At 38.3% G+C, this 22,076-nt stretch overlaps 1 protein-coding gene across 1 annotated transcript; it reads right to left on the bottom strand.

Annotated features, from left to right (window-relative positions):
- Nucleotides 1–3,692: 3,692 nt before the first annotated feature.
- On the bottom strand, nt 3,693–8,040 carry LOC149223760 (endoglucanase 8-like). Its single transcript, XM_089385911.1, has 8 exons — nt 7,564–8,040; nt 7,181–7,387; nt 6,264–6,464; nt 6,057–6,149; nt 5,249–5,410; nt 4,951–5,062; nt 4,705–4,868; nt 3,693–4,381 (listed from the first exon to the last, which is right to left on the bottom strand). The coding sequence occupies exons 1-8, from the start codon at nt 7,774–7,776 to the stop codon at nt 4,055–4,057; spliced, it is 1,479 nt and encodes a 492-aa protein (XP_089242037.1). The 5' UTR covers nt 7,777–8,040; the 3' UTR covers nt 3,693–4,054.
- Between the last annotated feature and the right edge of the window lie 14,036 nt (nt 8,041–22,076).

The raw sequence follows: 22,076 nt of genomic DNA, 5'->3' as shown, positions 1-22,076 counted from the left end.
TAGAGATTTTTGAAAATTCCGGTGATAGTGGTTAAATTTTAAAATTTTGGGTGTCCAGAAATTTTTGATGGTGTTGAATCTATTTCAGCCATCAAAAACATGATTCAAAAACTGCTATTACAAAATTTCTTAAAATGGTTTTGAACAAATTTTAATCACATTTTAACTGTCAAGACAATTCCTCTACTTCAATAAACGACACCATTAAAATTTGCTAATCTTCACTAAAACAATAATATACGATAAACCACCACCATCACAATTTCACACTCAAGCTCCTTCATCCACTATGCTTGTTATGTATTATTACCACATGCCCCGAAAATTAGATAATCCTAAATAGAACCAATGAACCTCTAATGAAAAATTAATGTCTTATAGTTAAAATGAATCTATTACCATTTATGACCATAATGTTATTTATATAAGGAAAAAATAACAATTGACATAAAGCTCAAAAAAACATAAATTTTGACTATATATAGTATTAATCTCTACGGGCTTCCTGTCCAATATGTAAGAGATGTTGTAATGTCTTGTCCTATAAACATTTTGAATTGGTCAAAATAAAATGAAATAAAAAATAACCCTATGTTAAATAAGAATTCTAAGTTATTGTTTTTTTATCAATTTCTATTGGGTAGTTAGGGTAAATTTGAAATAAAAATAAAAATTCTTGGTTTTTTTTTATATTATTTTTTGTTTAGTAGTTAAGGTAAACTTGACTTGGCCATGTTAGGGGTGGTTTTTGAGCTCTAGGTTTATGAGAAGCCATGACATTGCCCATGGTATTCATGTGGACTATACCCTATTTAGAAGGGGAATTAAACCAACCTAGATCCATCTTAACTCCAGATCTACCAAGCTCCTCAAGGGATCAAATCTCTTGAGATGCAAATATCTTAAGATGCAAAAATATTTGATCCCTCTTGGCCATTCGTCAATCCAGAATTAAGATAGAAGTTGGTCTTAGGTCATTTTAACATATGTCATCTTTGGTCATCTTCACATATATATATACTCAACTCACTGTCACACATTTAGGCAAAGAATAAGATTCAACAATAGCTTGCCACCAATATAACAATTTAGCTAAAGGTTACATGAAACACATTCAATAGCTACATCAAATAAATTTCATGTAAGTATAAACAATTTTTTGCTCTTTTAACTCTCATTTTTGATAAGTCATTAGGGGATTGACTTGAGTTAGGGGATACTATGACTATTTTCCATCAAGCAAACAAAGGGAAATCCATCATTTTCATTTCTCACGATTCATCTCATAAGATACATGCCTAGTAGTGTTTTCTTTTTCTTTTTCTTTTTGAGTAATGCTAATTCTATTAAAAGAAACAAAAAATTATAATTACAAGGAGGCCGTAGCCTCAGTCATTAGCATCGAAGTTTGCCATAACTAAAAACCATACAGATAACCCGGACCCAATCACCAAAGAAACCAGAAGAAGTGTTGACACAACATAACATGACACAGCTGAAAGTATGATAAATCCGTCGATGGATTACATGCCCTAGTAGTTAATAGTGATATTAAATTCTTATAGTAAAAGGATTCATTTTTATCCTTTTACTTAATTTTTTAATATTAACATTAATTGTTTCAAGATATGCCCTAATAGTTAATGGTGATATTAAATTCTTATAGTAAGAGGATTCATTTTTATCCTTTTACTTAATTTTTCTTGTTACCATTAATTGTTTCAAGATATTTGAGAGTTGTTTGAACCTCATTTGATTTCATATGAAGAATGTATAATTTTAGATCCCATTCAAAATTCAATAGACTTGATAGTTTTTAGAATTTCAACATTGGTGGGATGCCAACATTTCTATGACATATGTGGGTATGGAAGTGACATTTAAGAAAGAGCACCAAGTCCTCTATGTACTTTGACGTTGGTGGCATTGACCATTGAACTCCTCTCTCATGACCCTATTAAAAATGTACACTTCACTAAACCAAATTCGTTGATTAGATATATTAAGCTTTTTCTATATTATTTGAATGCTTCCAGGGTGATCTGGATGAGGAGGATTCCAATATAGGATTTTGATTAGGCATGTTAAGATTTTTCTATCTTATTTTAATGTGTAAAGGGTGATCTTGATGAGGAGTATTCCAATATAGGCAATGATTTTGATGTTATGTAGTTATTTGTTGTAGCATGATTTTTCTTTGGACTCTAGAGACTCTTTAGAGCCTCTTTGTTGACCTATTTTGATTCAAAGACTCATTGCACGCACCTATTTTGGTTATATGCACACTTGCAGTATACATGAGAAACTTTGCATATTTGTGTATAATAATTTGGATTCACATAAATTATACGTTCATTTCAAGATTTGAATATTTTATGTAATTTTTGGTCTAATAATCTTTTTCTCTAGTTCTAATAACATTGGAGAGGATGTTGTGACCATTTCTCATGAAGCAAATAAAGAGAAATATATTGTTTTCAATGCCATGATTCATCTCATAAGATACATTTATTTTTATTTTGATATGATTTTGTATTATTTTATCAAATCTTATGACTTAAGACAAATATCATATTTCAATGTTGTTATCTTATAAGATAATAATACATTAATATCTTATTTATCTTATACATTGATTTCATTTTCATATTTATCTAACAATATGTTTGTTTCATATTAATATTGTTTTAGAAGTTAGTAATTTGAAAAAAATAATTATTTTATTTTTAATATTTTCAATAATTTAAATTTATAAATCCAGCCGTAAAGCTATAATAATAAATGCAACTGGGTATATATCTATTAGTAAATTTTAACAAGCAAATTATTGGATAAAAATTGATATCTTCTCGTAAAAATAGAAATATCTCACACTTCAAAAAAGCAGTTGTCGACTCTTTGAAAGTTTTTCCAGCGGGTTTTTCCGGTTGAAATCCGGCAGGAATTTATTGGAATCGCAGGTTTGATAGCTATTTTCTGCACAATGAAAGCGTCCCACGGGTTTTTCAGGGCGCTGAATCCAAATATGCAGTTAAAAACCCATTTTAAGTGCAAGAAATCAAGATTTAACCTCAATTTCTTCCGCCGGATTCCGTCATCGAAATCTTCAAAAAATCGCATCATAGACAACTCCTTAAAAAAATCCCTTGTACCACCAATAATTACTGGAAAAAACTGATCCCTTCTCGTAGAAATAAAAATATCTCAGACACTTATAAAATCCCTTGTACCACCGATCTTACCCTACACCAATCATATTATCTGTTAATTTGATATTTAATTATGTAATTTAACACTAACACAATGAACAAAGGGGTGGCTGAAAGCATTCTAAGTGCTCTCGTTAATCGAATCAATTCATGAAGAAAAATGGAAAAATTGCACATAGCCCAAAGATTATGAGGTTAAAATTTCGATGTGAATAGACATGTGAAACGGTAACTCTGATCAAAGATGGTACATGTTTGATTTGGTAAGAGTGAGAAATCATGTCTATTCATGGCATCCAATGAAACTGTTTCAACAGACATTTGTTTTCCCATTGCATCGTATTCAGTTACGAGATTTATAACGACCCACTTAGCCATTCAGGTCATTAAAATGTGATCAATGAAAACAACAACATACAATTTAGTTATTTGGTTTAATGGTTAAGTGGCGATATTCAGAGATTTTGTGGTCTAATATGTATATCTGAAAACTGCTCCAAACACAATTTCTTCACTGGAAAAAAAAATACAATAAACCGCAGCCATCATAGCCATTACAATTGCAAACTCAGACTCTTCCATCCACTATGCTTGCTTGTGTACTGCCCACTTAGCCAAAGAGGCCATGAAAATCAGATAATCCTAAACCACAGCCATTGCAAGCTTCCTGCATATCAGATAATCCTAAACCACCGCCATTGCAAGCTTCCTGCATACACTGTGCCTGCCTGTGCACTTTGCCAGGTGCACAGTTTATTTGGGCTTTTCATTGGGGTGAGATTTTGAGTACAAATCTATTCAATTCTGTGATAGGAATTTGGTGCACATTAATTTTCACATACTGGCTAGGAAGGATGACCACGGAAAAATGCAAGGGCGCCAACCAGTGGAGCATTGATGTAAGTAGTAGGCTCAGACTGCCTGAAGTATGTCCGGGCATCTGAATATTGATCTCTGGTGTTTGGTCCTCCAACCACTGCCCCCACTAGAAGATTCGGGTTGGGACTTTTGCTGAAAAAGTATTGGGAGCCACCCTTGCATGTTATGTGACTTGGATGGTGTGTTACAGAGGGTAATGATGAGCCTCTGTGATGGATGTATTTGGGGAAACCAGAGCCATATCCCACCATGTAAGAGAGCTTCATAGGGTTGTCTCCCAATATGTAGTCCACCTGCAGGTCAGACAGAATGAGTTATGATCACCAATTTGAGATCAAATTTCATGCATACATTATGCTATCTGACTGAACATTGTGAAATGTAGAATGGGTCACCCATTTCCTTCACAGAAATCCAATCTGCATGCTTACATCTTGCTATCTAATTGAACATTGTGCAATTGAAAATGGGTAACAATCATGGGTTACACTGGTTCAACACTTTGTCATTAATGTTACAGGGTATTAGGTTAATTGGCAAGTAATAATGAATTACATCGAACTTCATGCATATATTTTGCTAGCTACCTGGATATTGTGAAATATATTGAGTGTACCTGGCTTTTAGCAACTGCCCGCAGTCTGGCAGGGGTGACTGCGATGCTTCCACAGTGCACAACTTGTGAAGAATGACCCAAGTAATTTGCATAAGCCAAAAGCAGGAATGATATGGCTGTCACATGTTGCATATTGCTTCCTCCTGGTTTGTAGATCAGGCCCCCTGTTATAGAAACATAATTTTAGGATCCCTGGATCAGAAACCAATTCAAATATGTGCTGTAAACTGGCCATCCATAATTTACCTGGTGTGTGTGCAACATGCCTATAAGGCGTTTCTGGCAAGAGTGAACAAATGAAGTTGTCAGCATGTCCCTTGTATGTTTGAAGGAAGCCCACCTTCCCCAGCAAGAATTCCTAAATATCACAACATTGATAAACATAAAATAAGCAGTATTCTAAAGGTAAAATACCATTGTTAGATGTTCATGGAATAAAAAATATGATATATATATGAAACACAAAAATTATGTTGCTTCATGGATGTTATTGAGGTAAATCAGATCCTGTCCATTGGTTGCAGCTGATATTTATACCACTCACCTTGGATATCAGAACATTTATTCCAGCATGTTTGTTGTCCCAACCGAATTCATTAATGTTCTCGTTAGCCCCCAGAGTCTTGCCATTGATTTGAATGTACTCAATATAGGAATGATCTTTTGTTGCCTTATGCAGCCATGTTGCAGCCCATAACAGTTCATCCTGCAAACAGAAAATACATCACCACATTACCATAACATTCTCTGCTTTTACAGATCAGCTTAGTATTGAATTAAACTTATTGAAAAGAACTGTGTGTGGTCTACTTGATCAAGTTGACCTGTGAATCACAGGAGTGAGGTGCATTATACAAGAACATTTTTCATGTGTATCACTAGCTTATTGACTGCATGAGAGACTGTGGCAGAGATTCAGGTTTGACACCTGGAACAAGGTAGCAGAGTTGGAGACTACATATCTAGAGTTGAAGACATGGTGAATCTACCAAATTCTGACTCAGATATGATATTAAATACATAATGGGATATGCCACAATAGAGAGATAGCTGCAACATCATATTCATATTAATGACAAGTAGGCCCACAATGCCATGTAAGTTTCTAATATGATATTCATATAGTAACCAGCATACCACAAAGCCTTTTTAGTATATGAGGGATGGGAATGTTATGTTTTGCTATCTTTATTTAGCGGGTAGGTTCTGCGAATATTTTGGAATTAGATGAACCTGAGTTAAGTAAAACCAACAATGACTTTATTCTTATCTATCATATTCTAAAATATTTCAGAAAACTAATTTTGAAATCTAAAACCAACTTCAGGATAGGCAAACATAAATCCACATACTTGATATCCACTAAAGTCGCAGTAAAATGGGCACACTCCTGCTCTGAGGCTGTCACTGTAAGCTCCCCTATAATTGTCTGCAAACTGGAAGACCTGTTGCAGGCAGTGAAAGAAAGGATTCATGCTTTAACATGGTCAGCCACCTACCAGATAAGCACTAGACTTGATTTATTGAAGAATTAGTATAGTCTGGAGTATGGAATTTACCTGCATTGCAGTTTTGAGAAGACGTTGAGAATATGCCAGGTCCGACGATCGAAACACAATGGACGCAGCAGCCAAGGCCGCAGCTGTTTCACCTGCAACATCTGAGCCAGGCCTGTCTTTGGTGATTTTGTAAACTGTCCTGGGCGTGTCCATGTCTTCCGGTCTCTCCCAACAATTGTGATCTGCAGTTGGATTGCCCACCTGGAGTAGTACACATTTCAATTGACATTGCCCCTTAGCCAGCACTCTAAAAACTATATGCACATAAAACATAAAATATCACTGTGGGGGCTTTTATGGCCACCATGGCCTAAAACATGAATGTCCTGATTGCTTACAAGAACAGTCTAACCCAAAAAAACATTAATGACATAAGTCTAATCAACACCATAAAAACGATATGAATATGAAAGATAAAATTCTGTGAATTCTGCTGCTAGCTTTCACCATCATTGTGGGGTTTATCATGGCCACCATGGCCTCAAACATGAATAGCCTAATTGCCCATATCAAGAACATTTTAAAAGAAAAACACCAATTACATTTCTTGGCATCTTCATTGATGGTTGACTCAGGAAATATTTCCAAATCCGATGGAAATAAGTGAAATTCCTGTATGTCACATTCCCAAATATTTTTAAAACTATAATTATTAATCAATTTAAGTTCAACGTATATGAAACACTGTGATCAATAAACACTAATAGTTAGTAGTATATATCAACAGGACCAGTGAACACTACAAAGTGCAACATTGAATGCAATATATTTTGACATATATACAGTCGAGTATTGATCAGTAAACACTACAAACTGCAACATTGAATGCAATATATTTTGACATATATACAGTCGAGTGTGAAGCATTTCAGATCGACTGTGTATATCAACACTTGGAGTGAGTAGAGATGGAGGACCTGCACGTATACAGTCTCCGGAACTGCAGTTGCTTTCAAAAGATAATCTGTACCCCAGCGAATTGCAGCTTTGGCATTCTGTAGCTCCTCGCCCATGAACTTCCCGAATTCTATCACACTCCACGATAACATTGTGGTGGTGAAAGCCATTGGAAAACCAAACTTCACATTGTCTCCTGCATCATAATATCCTCCTACCAAGTCAACCTGCACAACACATTAACATGTCATAATTTTTGTTAACATGTATTTTAACATGTTACATGTTACTAGTAGGGATTTTAACTTGACTAAAAGAATAATAAATAGTCCGACCAATTTGAGATAACTCCAATTAACATATACTATATCACTTCGCAATATTCTATTAAAAAATGACATACATTTGCAGCTGAACCATCTCTGAGAGCAGAGTCTTTTCTCCATTTGATGCGCTGATTTGCAGGCAGTTTTCCTGATCTCTGGCCCTCAAAGAACAAAATACTTTTGGACAAAGCATCTCTGTAGTCATGGTGTGGACTGCTAAATACTCTGAACGGTGCTGCTAACAGTATTAAGATCAAACATACTTGCAGTCTCTTCTGAAACAACACCATTTCTATTCTCAGCAACACCTGCAGCAACAGCAAGCTCTTCTCTTGCTACAACTGTGAAATGCCACTGCAATGCACAATATAAGAACCAGAGATGGGACATAGGATTCCCTGTACCACCATTGGCAGATAAAAGTGCATTGAAGAACGTGGTGCTAGAGATTATTAAATATGATTTACCCCCCACCATGACCGATTTGATCACAATTCCCGGAGCAAATGTTTCTCCACAGTTTTTCCAAATGGGATATCTCGATTTGGGTGGGAGGAAAAGCCATAAAAATACTTGATGGTATCAATGTCTTTTGTGTTGCTGATGACTGCAGGATTTTTGGCATGAAAGAAATGGGCTGTAAATGTCTTTTCTACTACTTGATGCCTGCAGGATCTTAGTATGGAAGAAGTGGGTTGCCATTAATTCCCTCAAGGGTAGTAGCTAGATTACAGATCATATCAGGCAACTGCCTTGTACGTCTGACTCAATGCATGTGCCGTGGCAGGATACAGCCACCGTGGCACGGCCACCCACACAACTGGTATACGATGCTCATGCAGAACTTGGTTAAACGTGTAGCAAATACTTATTTTCCTATGTTAGAATTTGGATACTCAAATAATTAGAGCTTTATTGGTTAGATTTGTCAGAATGTTTATGGATTTAGAATTGTGTTCAGGTTTATGGGTTTGGAATTTAAATGAATCTATGTAATGATTATTTGTTGGGTTCCCAGAGGAATCAGCAGTTGGGTTCGACTGGTTTTATAAGTTATTTGGATTTAGAATATTATGATACATAATGGCTTTGTCTGTCGATCTTATAAATATATTTGGACCCTATATTTCTTGTCAGAATCAGGTAATAATTTTTGTTGGACGATATATTTCTTGTCAGAATCAAGTAAACAAATTTCAAAAAATCAGAATGTTGGACGGTTTGTAAGATATTGGATTGTTTGTATTGTTTTTTGACGATGGAAATGGATTCAGCACCATTAAGAACTCTAGGGCATCTAGAATCTTGAAGTTTGACAGCTATAACCTAGATTTTCAAAAATTTCTGCCAGAATTTATCATAATCTTACCCAAATTTCCATTATTTTCTAAACTAATTTGTACTCTTTAGACTAAACTCTACATAACAATCTTGAAGTTTGACAGCTATAACCTAGATTTTCAAAAATTTCTGCCTAAATTTATGATAATCTTACCCAAATTTCCATTATTTTCTAAACTAATTTATACTCTTTCTACTAAACTCTACATAACACTTTATTATTATGACGATAATTTTAATGATTAAATAAGATTTCAACCTGAAATCTTATAAAATTTCACTATCAGAATGATCACCCATTAATTTATTCCTAAAAAATTATATACAACCATTATATTACTTTTTTTAATTTATAACACCATTATATTACTTTTTTTAATTTATAAATTAATTTCAAATTTTAATGGTATTTATTGATTAAAACTTTTTATATATTTTTAAATTATTTATATTAACTGGAGATAGTTAAAGAAAATCTTAAAATTTATGAACTCAGGTTTATGTAAAAATTTCCAAAACTCCAATTCAAATTTACAATCAAAATAAAAATCCTCTTGTTACATAATTAATTTATTTTTTTAATTATTTCTTTCAAAAATGCCTGAGTCATGATGACTTGGATGATCGATATTCTCGAGTGTTGACCAGAAGACTCAGATCATGTGACTGTACTTGCATACTTCACTCATTAGAGTCCTGATTCCATGACGTGGCAATTCTACTGACAAGATATGGAATTGCTCACATGGAGATGTTAGCTGTCTCTGAATGTCTAACAGCATAAGGATATTATGCAAATGACAAGGGTAGCAATGCTGCATCATGCCCCTCATTCTTTAATATTTCTTTTATTCTTTCATTGCCCTCTCATTCTATAATATTTCTGCTTTTATTCTTTTATTGCTTTTTCATATTCCCATGCACATGCATGTTAACTAGGTTAGCTTTATCAACCACATTTAACCTATTCCCACATACCTTTACACTTTCTGGTATTTCATTACATTTTTCTCTTTTTTATATAGTGTAATATATATAATAATTTTATTTATGGAAAATAAAATATTTTTAAAATTTATTAAATATAAAAATAATAAAATTGTGTCTATATTAATGTAGATTTATTTTAAATTTAGATTTATTAAAATTGTTACTGTATAAATATTTTAATCATTATGTTATATATTATTTTCTTTATATTAAAAAATTCACATTATGAAATTTGATTCCTCTGTACGGGATAGTTTTGAGTTTAAAATATATCTAATCTGATTAAAAAAATTAGATATTGTCTCATATATATATATATGAAAATGAAATTATTTAATCTATTATTAATTTAATTTTATGTTATTTAAAATGGGATATATTTATATTTTTTGAAGTTTTTTATATAACTTTATGTTATGTTCATTCATAACAAATTCTCCCCCATATTAATTTGTAAAATTACAATCTATTCAAAGAAATAAATGTGATATTTTCCTTATCATTTTAAAGATTTTTTATTATTTTTATTTTTTCCTTCAATTGTCCATGAAAATGTTATGGCGTGAACTTAAAAATCCACACTAAAAAAACATAAAAATGGAACTTAAAAATAACCAACATGAGAGATTATTCACCCAAAAACACATTAATCATATGAGGATTTAGATGCATATAAGTTGGTAACAATATTTTTTTTAGTTTGTTTCGAGTCGGTAGTTGTCTGGGAAGTATTTTTTTGTTCAATTTCTCTACTACTCGTGGCTTTGATGTCTTTTATTCCATCGTTTATATATCTCCTATGGAGTCAAGCGCCTCAGACAAACCTCAGGGTGGGGTTTGCAATAGCGAGGGGTTGACACCTAAGAGTGTTGGACAAAGCTGTATGGATTTGCCTCTTTACCCCCCTACTAAGTTGTGGGTTTCTCAAGCAAGGACTAAACGACCCCCCTAAAGTTCTTTGAATTTGTGTTGAGAAGTTGTCTCTCACCCTAGGTAGTGACATCAACATGAGCATAGTCGCTAACTTGTCATCTAGGGTTTTGATGGGTAATTTTTTTTATATATCTCTTAGCAAGACATAGGTTCAATCATGGGTGACTCTGTGCTAGAAAATCTTGCTTAGCTACACACCTAGCATCAGCCTCCTTATGAACAACTAGTTTCACTTCCATTTCTTGGACGAAGGAGACCTTGACACGATTGAAAAGAAGGCATGGGTCATTAGCGGTGGATATCTTTGGTTACAAAGATGGCATGTTGGGTTTAATCCACTTTCGGAGAAACCCAAAACACAAAAGCTTTGGGTCAGGCTAGATAGCTTCCCCCTGGAACTCTAGACTTGACAGATCATTGTAAAGGTTGCTAACAACATTGGCAGGTTTGTTTTCTTCAATGACATGTCTCTAGCTGCATATGAAAAAAGCGTCTTATGGGTTCTAGTGGAGATGGATGTTTCTTAGGGTCTTCCGGTCGAATTGAAGATTACTCTTGGGGATGTGTCTTTTAGTCAAGGGTTGGATTTATGGAAAAATCCCTTTTAGATGTTCGAGATGTCGATAGTGTGGACACCTAATGTTGAGCATTATTAGGGATACATTGCTCTCTTCTTTGATAATTGCATTTCCTTATTTACATATCGAGTTCCCCCCTGCAACATCATAACATTATTCAACAACATATGCAATTATATAGAAAGAACAATATCATCATTAATACAATGAAACATAAAGGAACAATAGAAGAAAAGCATTCACACATAGAGACACTAGGATTGGTCAAAGACCAGGGCAAAACCCCACAAGGGGGAAAAGCCTTTCAAATTCTTCTTCTTATTAGATTGTCATTGAATGTTCTAGAAAAGGGAGAGTACAATGATCTATTTCTTTATCCACAAGACTATCCAACAAAATTAACTAAACTATATCCAATAGATTAAGCCAACACTACTTCTAATCAAAATCAGTGTACATCATCCTTTGGTCAATTGTCATCAACTGTAAGAATTTGCGGACAACTGTAGTCAACTGTCAAAATAAAATCCTAAGTTCCAACCGCATGAAGAGAGTGTCGTGCGTGCAGCTGAAACCCTTCAACCACATGCATAGGCTTGCTTGCCAGCGATTGCAACCAAGAATATATTGTAGCATCCCTACATTTGGGAACCAAAAACCCTAATCACAAGTGCGAGCTTTAGAACCTGCAATTTTGAACCTGTGTGAATCAACCTCAAACTTGTGTGAACCAAACCAAATAAAGAGAAAACACTAATGCTTAATGATCATGTCTAAATGAGGGTCACTTGACTTGTATTTATAGACTTCCAAGGGTGTCCAATTTCTCTTTTGAGTTAACCTGCCTTTTTGTGCACATGTGGGCTTCAATTAAAAAATACACTTTCCCTTATCCAAATCAAGTGCTTCAAAAGTCAAATTTGGTCCTTTCAAAAAGAGGAATCTAATTCCATGATTGAAATTTGTTACCGAGCTTCCAAATTAACACCTCAAAGTGAATTGCACCTACAATGTTGAGATAGGGGCCTCAAACCCTAGTTTGGGGGTAAAGGTTTCTTATTACTCTAAGAGTGGAGCATCTCGACCTTGCTATTTATAGTTTCCTTTGGTCTCAGGAGAAGGGGGAGTTGTCTCCCTAATGGAATTGTCCCCTTTTTAGACGGAAGTTGGTGTACAAAATTTGTGGACAGAACAAGAGGGTATATCCTCTAAAATTTTGAGTAAACAGGCTTCTGCCAATGTCTCTGCATCTGTTGGGGTGTCGTTGGAAGTAGACACTTCCATTTCTCACTTGTTCTATTCGAGGGGGATTGCCCTATTTTATCTGGAGGTGTTGGGGTTACTACTATTAAGAGGAGCACATGGTCATATTATGGGGAAGCCCCTAGTTCTCTTAAGGGTCTTTTTCTTAATGATTCTCATCCTCTATCTGGGCACGTTCCTGTGGTTGGTATTTCTACCTCTTATTATAGCTCTTTGGGGATTCATGAGGGCCTGAGGTTTGTCACTCCAGACACATCTACTAGGATAAACCCTCCTCCTCTTCCTTATGGGAAAGAATCATCTATATCATATGCCCTCTTAGGTAAGCTCATACAATCTCTTACCACTGAAGAAATGCTTATGTTGGAGAATGTTATTGCAAATTCCTCTCTCTTGAATGAAGCTTTGTCATATGTTTCCATTAAATATGATGTCTTTGTTAAAAAGGATCAAATATTTACTGACTCATATCTTGAAAACTTTCCTCGTTTAAGTAGGCCCCCCTCGTTTCCTTCAAATCTCCCACAACCTTCGAGCTATGATATTTGTATCAACCCTCTCCTTAGATCTTTTGGATCCCCTAAAAATTTGTTGTTTACTTCAGGAATTCTTAATAACCTCGACCCTAAAAACACCTCAGTTAAGTGCCCTCCCCTACGGGCTAGATCTACTCCCCTTTTAATCCCTCAGCATGGTTCTGATCCTTATAAGGAGGGGTGATTTTCTGGAACAGGTTCTCTTTCCCTTGACCCTTCTTATAAGGATTCCCTAAATCTTTCCCCCATGCTCGTCTTCCCCTCTTCTCACATGTTGCCCCCACCCTCCTCGGATATGGACTCTTCTTACAAAAATATGAATATCAAAAAGAAAAATACAATAAGAAAGAGCTTTCTCATGAGAGAGTTGTCCAGGTTGGGCTCTTTACGAAGATCACAAACTCTTATGATACCCACAAGGCCCTTAGAGAAGAGCAATCCTCAAATGAGGATTCCCCATGATCATTATGTACTTTAATATTTGAGGAGTATGAGCCCCTCCTAAAAAATGTGCTTTTTGTAGATTGATTAGATTACATTGTCCCTCTATAATCTGTTTTTAGGAAACACATGCATCTGGTGAAAAATTGATCCAGATTTAAACAGGAACGCAACAAATTACAGAGATGACCATATACACAAAGATGCAGCGGAAATAATACTTCATTTCATTAATGGAAAATATTGAAATATGCTTACAACCAGAAATGGAAATAAACCAGCTAGGGCGATGGTAGCTTATCTCTGAGAAGAGATGTGATGGCTACATGCCTCTGAACTGTGTTACAATGAGGCTCGAAGGCCTATTTATTGTTGAGAAACAATGGAAAACCCTTAACATTCCAAAACCTAACCCTAGGAGATGAAACGCCAAACTGTGGGTCCCGTTTGGGGTAAATTGGTACATCAACTTCCCGGGGTCGTAACTTTGGCATATGATCTCCGTTTGACGCATACAATAGCTCATTAGAAAGATCTACCCGAGCACTATCATTGTTGGGAAGGGCAACATCGTTCCATTCCATGGACCCATGTTGCCCCCGGATTCCCCAAAAAACGTCGTTTAGGGCCTCAAAACGGCTCCGGAAGTTCAGGACCCGAAAAACTGCTAAAAATAGTAATTTGTGCTACAATTAAGGAAACTGAAAATGCTGAGAAAGACAATGGTGGGGGTCCAGGTGGACTTGGCAGGTGGCCACCAATATCCACCTGGATCATTCCTCCCCCCTTAGGAAGCAATGGTCCCCATTGCGTTGAGCTCCTCCATGAGATGAGGAAACTTCTGCTGAACTTGTTCCCTGGTGAGCCACTTGCCCTGCTGAAGGAGTTGGCCTGCTTTGACAACTCGATACAGTTGGATATTCTGTTGGCGAGTGTTCTTGATCTGTGTGTCCATGATCCGATCAGTTGCAGCTTGTTCCATGCAATCTGGATTTAATTCTGTGGGTTTGAGCTGTTCTGCAATGTCGGATGTGTCTAGCAATGGTGGAAAGTATGGCCGAAGGCGGTCCACATTGAACACTGGGTGCAGGCCAAGGAATGGGGGAATGCTGAGCTCAAATGCATTGTCTCCCATAGCCTTAGTAATGGTGTAAGGACCATATCGGAGTGGTCTCAATTTCCGATAGGCTCCAGTAAGGCGTTCCTTTTGCAAATGCAACCAGACTTTGTCGCCCACCTGAAACTTGTGTGGCACCCAATGTTGATCATGTCGCTACTTGTACTTGGCATTTGATTTCTCAAGAATTTCATGGACCTGCTGGCGAATATGTTGGATGCGCTCAATGAAGCTGGTGGCCTTATCTGTTTCGGACTGGACATGAGCTGAATTCATGTGAGTAGCTGCAAGTGGCATGGCCACATCAATGGGGCATAGTGGCTGGAATCCCAAACCCACCTGGAAAGGGCTATGGCCAGTGGAGCTGTGAAGAGCTCGGTTGTAGCTGTGCTGAACATAGGGGAGGCTCTCGTCCCATGTGCGTGGATGCTTTGAGTTATACATGCACAGAATGTGCACAATCATCCTATTGACAACCTCTATCTGGCCATCAGTTTGAGGATGGAAGGCTGTGGACTTCGTGAGTTTGGTGTCCAGCATTGACCAGAGACTGGACCAAAATGTGCTGAGAAACCGACTGTCCCGATCTGAGATGATAGACTGTGGGATCCCAAAGTGCACCCACACTCATTCAAAGAAGAGTTTAGCAGTGGCTTCTGCTGTGATATTCTTCTTGCAGGCCATCATAATGGCCATCTTTGAGAACCTGTCGACGACCACAAAAACACAGTCATTTCCATGCTTAGTGGAAGGAAGGCCTGACATGTAATCCATGGAGATGGATTCCCAAGGTCGGCTAGGGGTAGGCAACGGAATATAGAGGTCGTGCTTCTTAATGGTCGGTTTGGCAATGACACAGGCAGTACATGATCGGATGTACTTCCCAACATCCTGTCGAAGATTCGGCCAATAGAAATAATTTTACAGTACTGCCACTGTTTTCTCGACCCCGAAATGCCCAGCAGCCCGACTGTAGTGTGCTTCCCAAATCATCTTGGCACGCTCGCTTGAAGGAACACAAAGGTGACCGAGGTGGCATAATAGGGCATCCTGGAGGTGAAAATCTGCAACATGCCGACCCTCCAAGAGTGTCTGGTATGTGTGGCCGAATTCTGGGTCGCTTTTGTAGAGAAGTGGCCAATCAGAAGTCTCGTGCCCACAAGAGTTGAGCACGGTGGTTAGCGCCATGATCGGTGGTCGACTGAGGCAATCTGCAACATTATTGGTGCTACCCTTTTTATACTTGATATTCAAGTGAAACTGTTGCAGGTATGTAGACCACTTCTGATGGCGATCATTCTGCAATTTCCCTTGGGTCTGTATGAACTGCAGGGGTCGGTGGTCTGTGTGGATGACCGTTTCCTTCCCCAAAATGTAATGCTTCCATTGTCGGCAGGCCTGTACAGTGGAATACATCTCTTTATCATAAGTGGGGTACTTCCGCACTGTGTCTGAAAGTGTTTCACTGTGATATGCCACTGGATGTCCATGTTGAGTAAGGACTGCTCCAATAGCATAGTCAGAGGCATCTGTCTCGACCTCAAATGGTTGTTGTAAATCTGGTAACGCGAGCACTGGTGCCGTGCAGAGGCGATCCTTCAACTCCCTGAATGCCTTCTGTTGAGATTCAGACCAGAAGAATTTTGCTTTCGCCCCTCCCTTGGTGACTTGACTCAAGGGCCAAGAAATATGAGAAAACCCCAACACAAACCTGCGGTAGAAGTTGGCCAGACCTAGAAAGCTGCGGAGCTCTGTTAGAGTGGTTGGAGAGGGCCAATCCCGAATGACTTGGACCTTGGCTGGATCGACATGCACCCCCTGTTCATCAATGATGTATCCCAGATACTGAACCTGGGTCATGCCAAAAGTGCATTTCTCCAAATTGGCACATAGCTTGTGTTGCCGCAGTGTTTGGAGAACCTGTCGGATGTGGTGGAGGTGCTCTTCCCAACTCTGGCTGAAGATTAGAATGTCATCCAAGTATACTACTACAAAGGAGTTGGTGAATGGCCGCAAGATGTCATCCATTAGCCTCATAAAGGTTGCAGGATCATTCGTCAATCCGAAAGGCATGACCAACCATTCGAAGAGGCCCTCCTTGGATTTGAAGGCAGTCTTCCACACATCGGAGGGTTCGATTGGTACCTGGTGATATCCTGACTTCATATCGATCTTGCTGAAATATTTCGCCCCCTTTAGTTGGTCTAGGAGGTCATCAATCCGCGGGATCGGGTACCTATTACGGACAGTGATCTTGTTCAGCGCCCGATAGTCAATACAGAGTCTCCACGTCCCATCCTTCTTCTGTACCAACACGATCGGGCTCCCACAGGGCGATGAACTCGGACGAATGTGACCTTTCTGCAGGAGCTCCTGAATCTGTCTCTTGATTTCATTGTTCTCCAGAACGGAGCGCCGATAAATTGGTCCATTGGGTAGCGGCGCACCTGGGGTCAGATCGATGGAGTGCTTGACTTGACAGTGCAGAGGAACCCCTGCCGGGGAGGTGAAGATGTCCTCGTACTCCTCCACAATCTTGTCCATCTGTAGTTGTCGTGCAGAGGGACCCCGTTTGGAGGCCGCGGCCACTGTCTTCTTCTTTCCTTGAGGGCGTATCATCAGGAAAACAAATTTCCTGGTTTTGGAAATGATCTTACGGCATTGTTTTGCAGTAATCAAAGAGATGGCGGCAGGTGGTGCTACCTCTGGTATCCTGAACAACTTATTTCCCAATGTAATAATAACAGCACGGGGCCTTGATTCATACATAGCATGTCGCTTCCACAAGTATGGTTGTCCTAGTAATACATCACAAACTTCAAGGGGAGCAATGTCACACAATACCTCATCCGTGAAGGGCTTGATGTTGTATGGAAGGCGACACTGCTGGCTCACGCGAAGATCTCGTCCTTGGTGAAGCCACCCAATGGTGTATGGTTGTGGATGTGTTGTGGTCGATAAGCCCAACCGCTTCACGACCTCTGCCGAAATGAGGTTCTTTTGACTCCCGCTATCAACAATGAACTGTATCGGGGAGCCCTTTACCCACATCTAGGAGTGGAAGAGACGCTCCTCCTCCTCTGGATCTTCGGGTTCATTTTTCTGGATCTTTGCGGTAGCAACAGTGGCGCTAGGATCCGCATCAATGATCTGCTTCCCTTTTTCATACCCCTTATCGGGTTCTGACTCAGAGTCGGAACATGCATCTGATTCTGAAACCTTTAGCTCAGCCACTAGTGACTGCTTGGCCCGACACTCACTTGTGTTGTGAGTGGAGCTCTTATGGAACTCGCACCATTTTCCAGTGTCCTTTCTCGGCTTCGCGACGCTGTTCTTTGCTTGCAGCTTCGGCTGGTTGTCTTGGGCTGTCCCGCCTTGGCTTTGTCCTTTGTTCTGTGGTTTAGGGGCACCTTTCCCCTGCTTTGGATTCACAGATCCAAAGTCTCGCTTCTTTTGTTTAAACTTCTGCTCGACCTTGACGGCATATCGGTACGCTGCGCCGAGCGAGGGGATGTTTAGGAATTGTATTTCTTCCTGGATGTACTTGTGCAGGCAGCCACGGTATTTGAGTATCAAATGTTGCTCCGAATCCTTGATACCCAACTTTGTGCGAAGGGTATGGAAAAGATTGGTGAACTCCGGCACGTCTTGGTCCCTTCCCTGCCGCAGCGTGGTCCACTTTATGTATTCATCCTCATAGCTTCCGACAGGGTAGTACTGCTCCTTGATGGCATCCCGGAACGAATCCCAGGTGGGTGCGGCTGAAAATAGTGAGCCAGTACTTTCATCCTTCTGCTCGCAGTAGGTTTCCCACCAGTCCTTGACGTGGGGGGCTGCTTTGAGAAAAGCAAAAACAATCTTTTCCCGACTCGAAAATTCATGAACAGAAAAATAACCCTCTAGCATATTTAACCATTTATCTACGGCATCTGCGTCTATCTGACCCTCGAATATGGGGATTTCAAAATTAACTTGTACCTTAAAAGGTGTGGCGTTTCTAGAGTAGCTGCTGGAAGCCGATGCGCCGCTTCTGGGTAGCCGCTGAAGGATCTGGGCAAAGCTGTCCATCATCGCGTTCCGTTGTCGCTCGAGGGCTTCTTCTAGCAAGATTTTGATGGGATCTCCTGCCCCCTCGTCTTTCTTCTCGTCCGCCATGGGAGGCCGTCGGGATTTGCGAGGCTAGTCTTGCAAAGGTTCAACCAGTGCAAGCCCTAACTCCTTATATCCCGACCTTGTTGGGGACATGCAAAGAAAAACAGAGAAAAAGCATACCGCTCTGATACCACTGATCCAGATTTAAACAGGAACAGAACAAATTACAGAGATGACCATATACACAAAGATGCAGCGGAAATAATACTTCATTTCATTAATGGAAAATACTGAAATATGCTTACAACCATAAATGGAAATAAACCAGCTAGGGCGATGGTAGCTTATCTCTGAGAAGAGATGTGATGGCTACATGCCTCTGAACTGTGTTACAATGAGGCTCGAAGGCCTATTTATTGTTGAGAAACAATGGAAAACCCTTAACATTCCAAAACCTAACCCTAGGAGATGAAACGCCAAACTGTGGGCCCCGTTTGGGGTAAATTGGTACATCAACTTCCCGGGGTCGTAACTTTGGCATATGATCTCCGTTTGACGCGTACAATAGCTCATTAGAAAGATCTACCCGAGCACTATCATTGTTGGGACGGGCAACATCGGTCCATTCCATGGACCCATGTTGCCCCCGGATTCCCCAAAAAACGTCGTTTAGGGCCTCAAAACGGCTCCGGAAGTTCAGGACCCGAAAAACTGTTAAAAATAGTAAGTTGTGCTACAATTAAGGACACTAAAAATGCTGAGAAAGACAATGGTGGGGGTCCAGGTGGACTTGGCAGGTGGCCACCAATATCCACCTGGATCAAAAATCCAAGGAGGAACTTCTCAAAATTTGTCTAGAGTGGTATATATGCTTTGAAGATGCTTCGAGTCACTCTGGGGGCCTCTCGGTTATGTGGAATCCTCAAGACACATCAATTAGGTCCTTCTCTTCAGAGACTGGAATCATTTTGAAAAGTCACTTTAGAGGTATGGAGTGTCCAGTCTTGTAAATTGTTACGGGTTGTATGAGGATAGAGAGTCTTTTTGGAGTCAAATTCAACATAGTGGCTTGCATTTGGAACACTCTCTCATACTAGCTAGGGATTTAATATTTATCATCTCTAACAGTGAGGTTTGGGTGGTCAAAGCTTGGTCTGACCCACTTGCACCTATCATCTCTCAACTTATTCATGAATCCAATATCATTGACATATGCCTCTTTCCTCTTGCTCCAACATGGAGAAATGGGAGGTCGGGGCTGCATGGGATTTCCAAAAAGTTTGGACCGTTTCATTATTATCGATCCCTTGGTTGCTAGGATGGGTAAATTTCACTTCTAGATCTATTTGGAATGCATTTTTGACCATTCTCCCATCCTTCTTTAACCAGACTCTAATGCTCCTCCCTCAAAGTTACCCTTCAATTTTAATCACTCTTGGTTTAAAGAGGGCTCTTTCATTTCTTTGGTCAACTCCTGCCGGAAGAATATGTTGGTTGGGCCCTCAATGTTTGCCATGCATTGTTCAATTTATAAAATGAAGGAACTTAAAAAAAATGTCAAAATTTGGGCAAGAAACAATAAATTTGAGTAGGTGCAGCAATTGAACTCCATATATTTAGACTATACATCCTCCCTCAATTCTTATATATCAACAAATTTCCCTGAAGATGTCAAAAAACGTCTTTGTCTTTTGGAAGAGAGGAAAGCTTAGATTCTAAAAGCTAAAGAGGAGAACTGGCACTTAAAAAGTAGAGCCATTAGGGTTAAGGAAGGAGTTGGAAACACCAAATTCTTGCACAAGTTCACTAACCATAGGAGATTCTCAAATTCTATTTGGGACATTCAAGTTGCTAATGGAAATAAATATATAGTTCTTAAGTGGACTTGGAGAGGGTTGCAAAGGAACATTTTTCTATCCTTTTCAAAGATCTAGGAAAAAATATGATTCAAGCACAAATCCATGGTATCTAACATTTTCCTTAGTTCTTCATGGAGGAATACCTAGCCAAGATGGGTGGACTTGTTTCTTTGGACGAGATCAAATCATTCTTAAAATCCTTTGCAAAGGATAAAAGTCCTATACCTGATGGGTGGACCGTTGAAATATTCCTTACTTTTTTTTACTTGATGGCGAATGACATTCTACAGGTTATGGAGGAGTCCACAACTACAGGGTTGATATCTGGGGCTATAAATGTCATTTTGATAGCTCTAATTCCTAAATGCTCCATCCCCTTTCCTTCAATGACTTTAAATTGAATTCCTTATGTAATATGATCTACAAAGTAATTGCCAAGGTCATATCTAAAAAATTAAAAAGTAAACTCTTCGATGTGTTATCTCTAGAACAATTTGGATTTATTATAGAATGCCAGATTCATGATGCCATTGGAGTGGCTCAAGAAGCTTTGCATTCAATTGAGCCAAAAAATCTATGTGCTATGATTTTAAAAATGGATTTGGATCATTGTGTTTAGTGTGTGAATGTATTTCATTGTTCTCTATTTTCTAAATTTTATCTGTTACATGCATAAGAAGAAAATAGTAATTAATAAATATGGAATCTAAGGAAATTAACCATCATAGTATATATTTCAATCTATTTTTTTCGTATTTAATGTGATGAACTATCCACAATAGTTTACGAATTAGAAGTAGTCAACATTATTCATGACTTGAAGAAGATGACTCATTAAAATTTGAATCTCCATGCGTCTAGGGTTTATAGCTCAATTAGTTGTGTGAATTGTTTATTCTCTTCCTCACCTAGATTCAACTCTCACAAGTGACATTTTAACCCATTATGATAAAGCTAGAAAAATAGACTCCCGCAAAAAAAAAAAATCCACTCTTATATGCCTTGAAACAACTCAACCCTTATTAAATATTACTATATATAAAACCTTACTAAGTTACAAAAATTATTAACATATATAACCAATAAACTATTATATTCTAACTCTAATCTAAATCATTCTAATTTATTATTAATTCTCATATATATATAAAATAAACCCATCAAAATTTGATATAATAAAAGCAACTTACACTATGGTATTATGTCAAGTCCACACCACATCTTCTTATACTATCAACCATGTGAAACGAGCTATGGAATGAATGGAATAAAGGGTGGCCCCATTAATTGAATAGTCACTCAACGACTTAAGGAATAAAGATAGCCCCATATTGTCTTCATGAACATGACTCATCATATAATCCTTTTCCTAATCAGCCACAAATTCATAGCGATGTATTCTTATGTGTGCCACCCCATGTGAATTATGATCCAATCAAG

Source organism: Pinus tabuliformis, chromosome Q (assembly GCF_031772625.1).
Source record: "Pinus tabuliformis cultivar Carrire ecotype Pingquan chromosome Q, CPIR1, whole genome shotgun sequence".
NCBI lineage: Eukaryota > Viridiplantae > Streptophyta > Pinopsida > Pinales > Pinaceae > Pinus > Pinus tabuliformis.
Note: the sequence above shows the minus strand (reverse complement) of the source record. Positions and strands in the feature narration are given on the sequence as shown.

Bases quoted from the DNA above. Each gene is read 5' to 3' on its own strand.
- LOC149223760 (XM_089385911.1), bottom strand. From the start codon at position 7,776: ATGGTGTTGTTTCAGAAGAGACTGCAAGTATGTTTGATCTTAATACTG. The intron at 6,465-7,180 runs GTCCTCCATCTC...GTACTACTCCAG, and splicing joins CGGAGACTGTATACGTGCAG to GTGGGCAATCCAACTGCAGA. The intron at 4,869-4,950 runs GTAAATTATGGA...TTTCTATAACAG, and splicing joins GCATGTTGCACACACACCAG to GGGGCCTGATCTACAAACCA.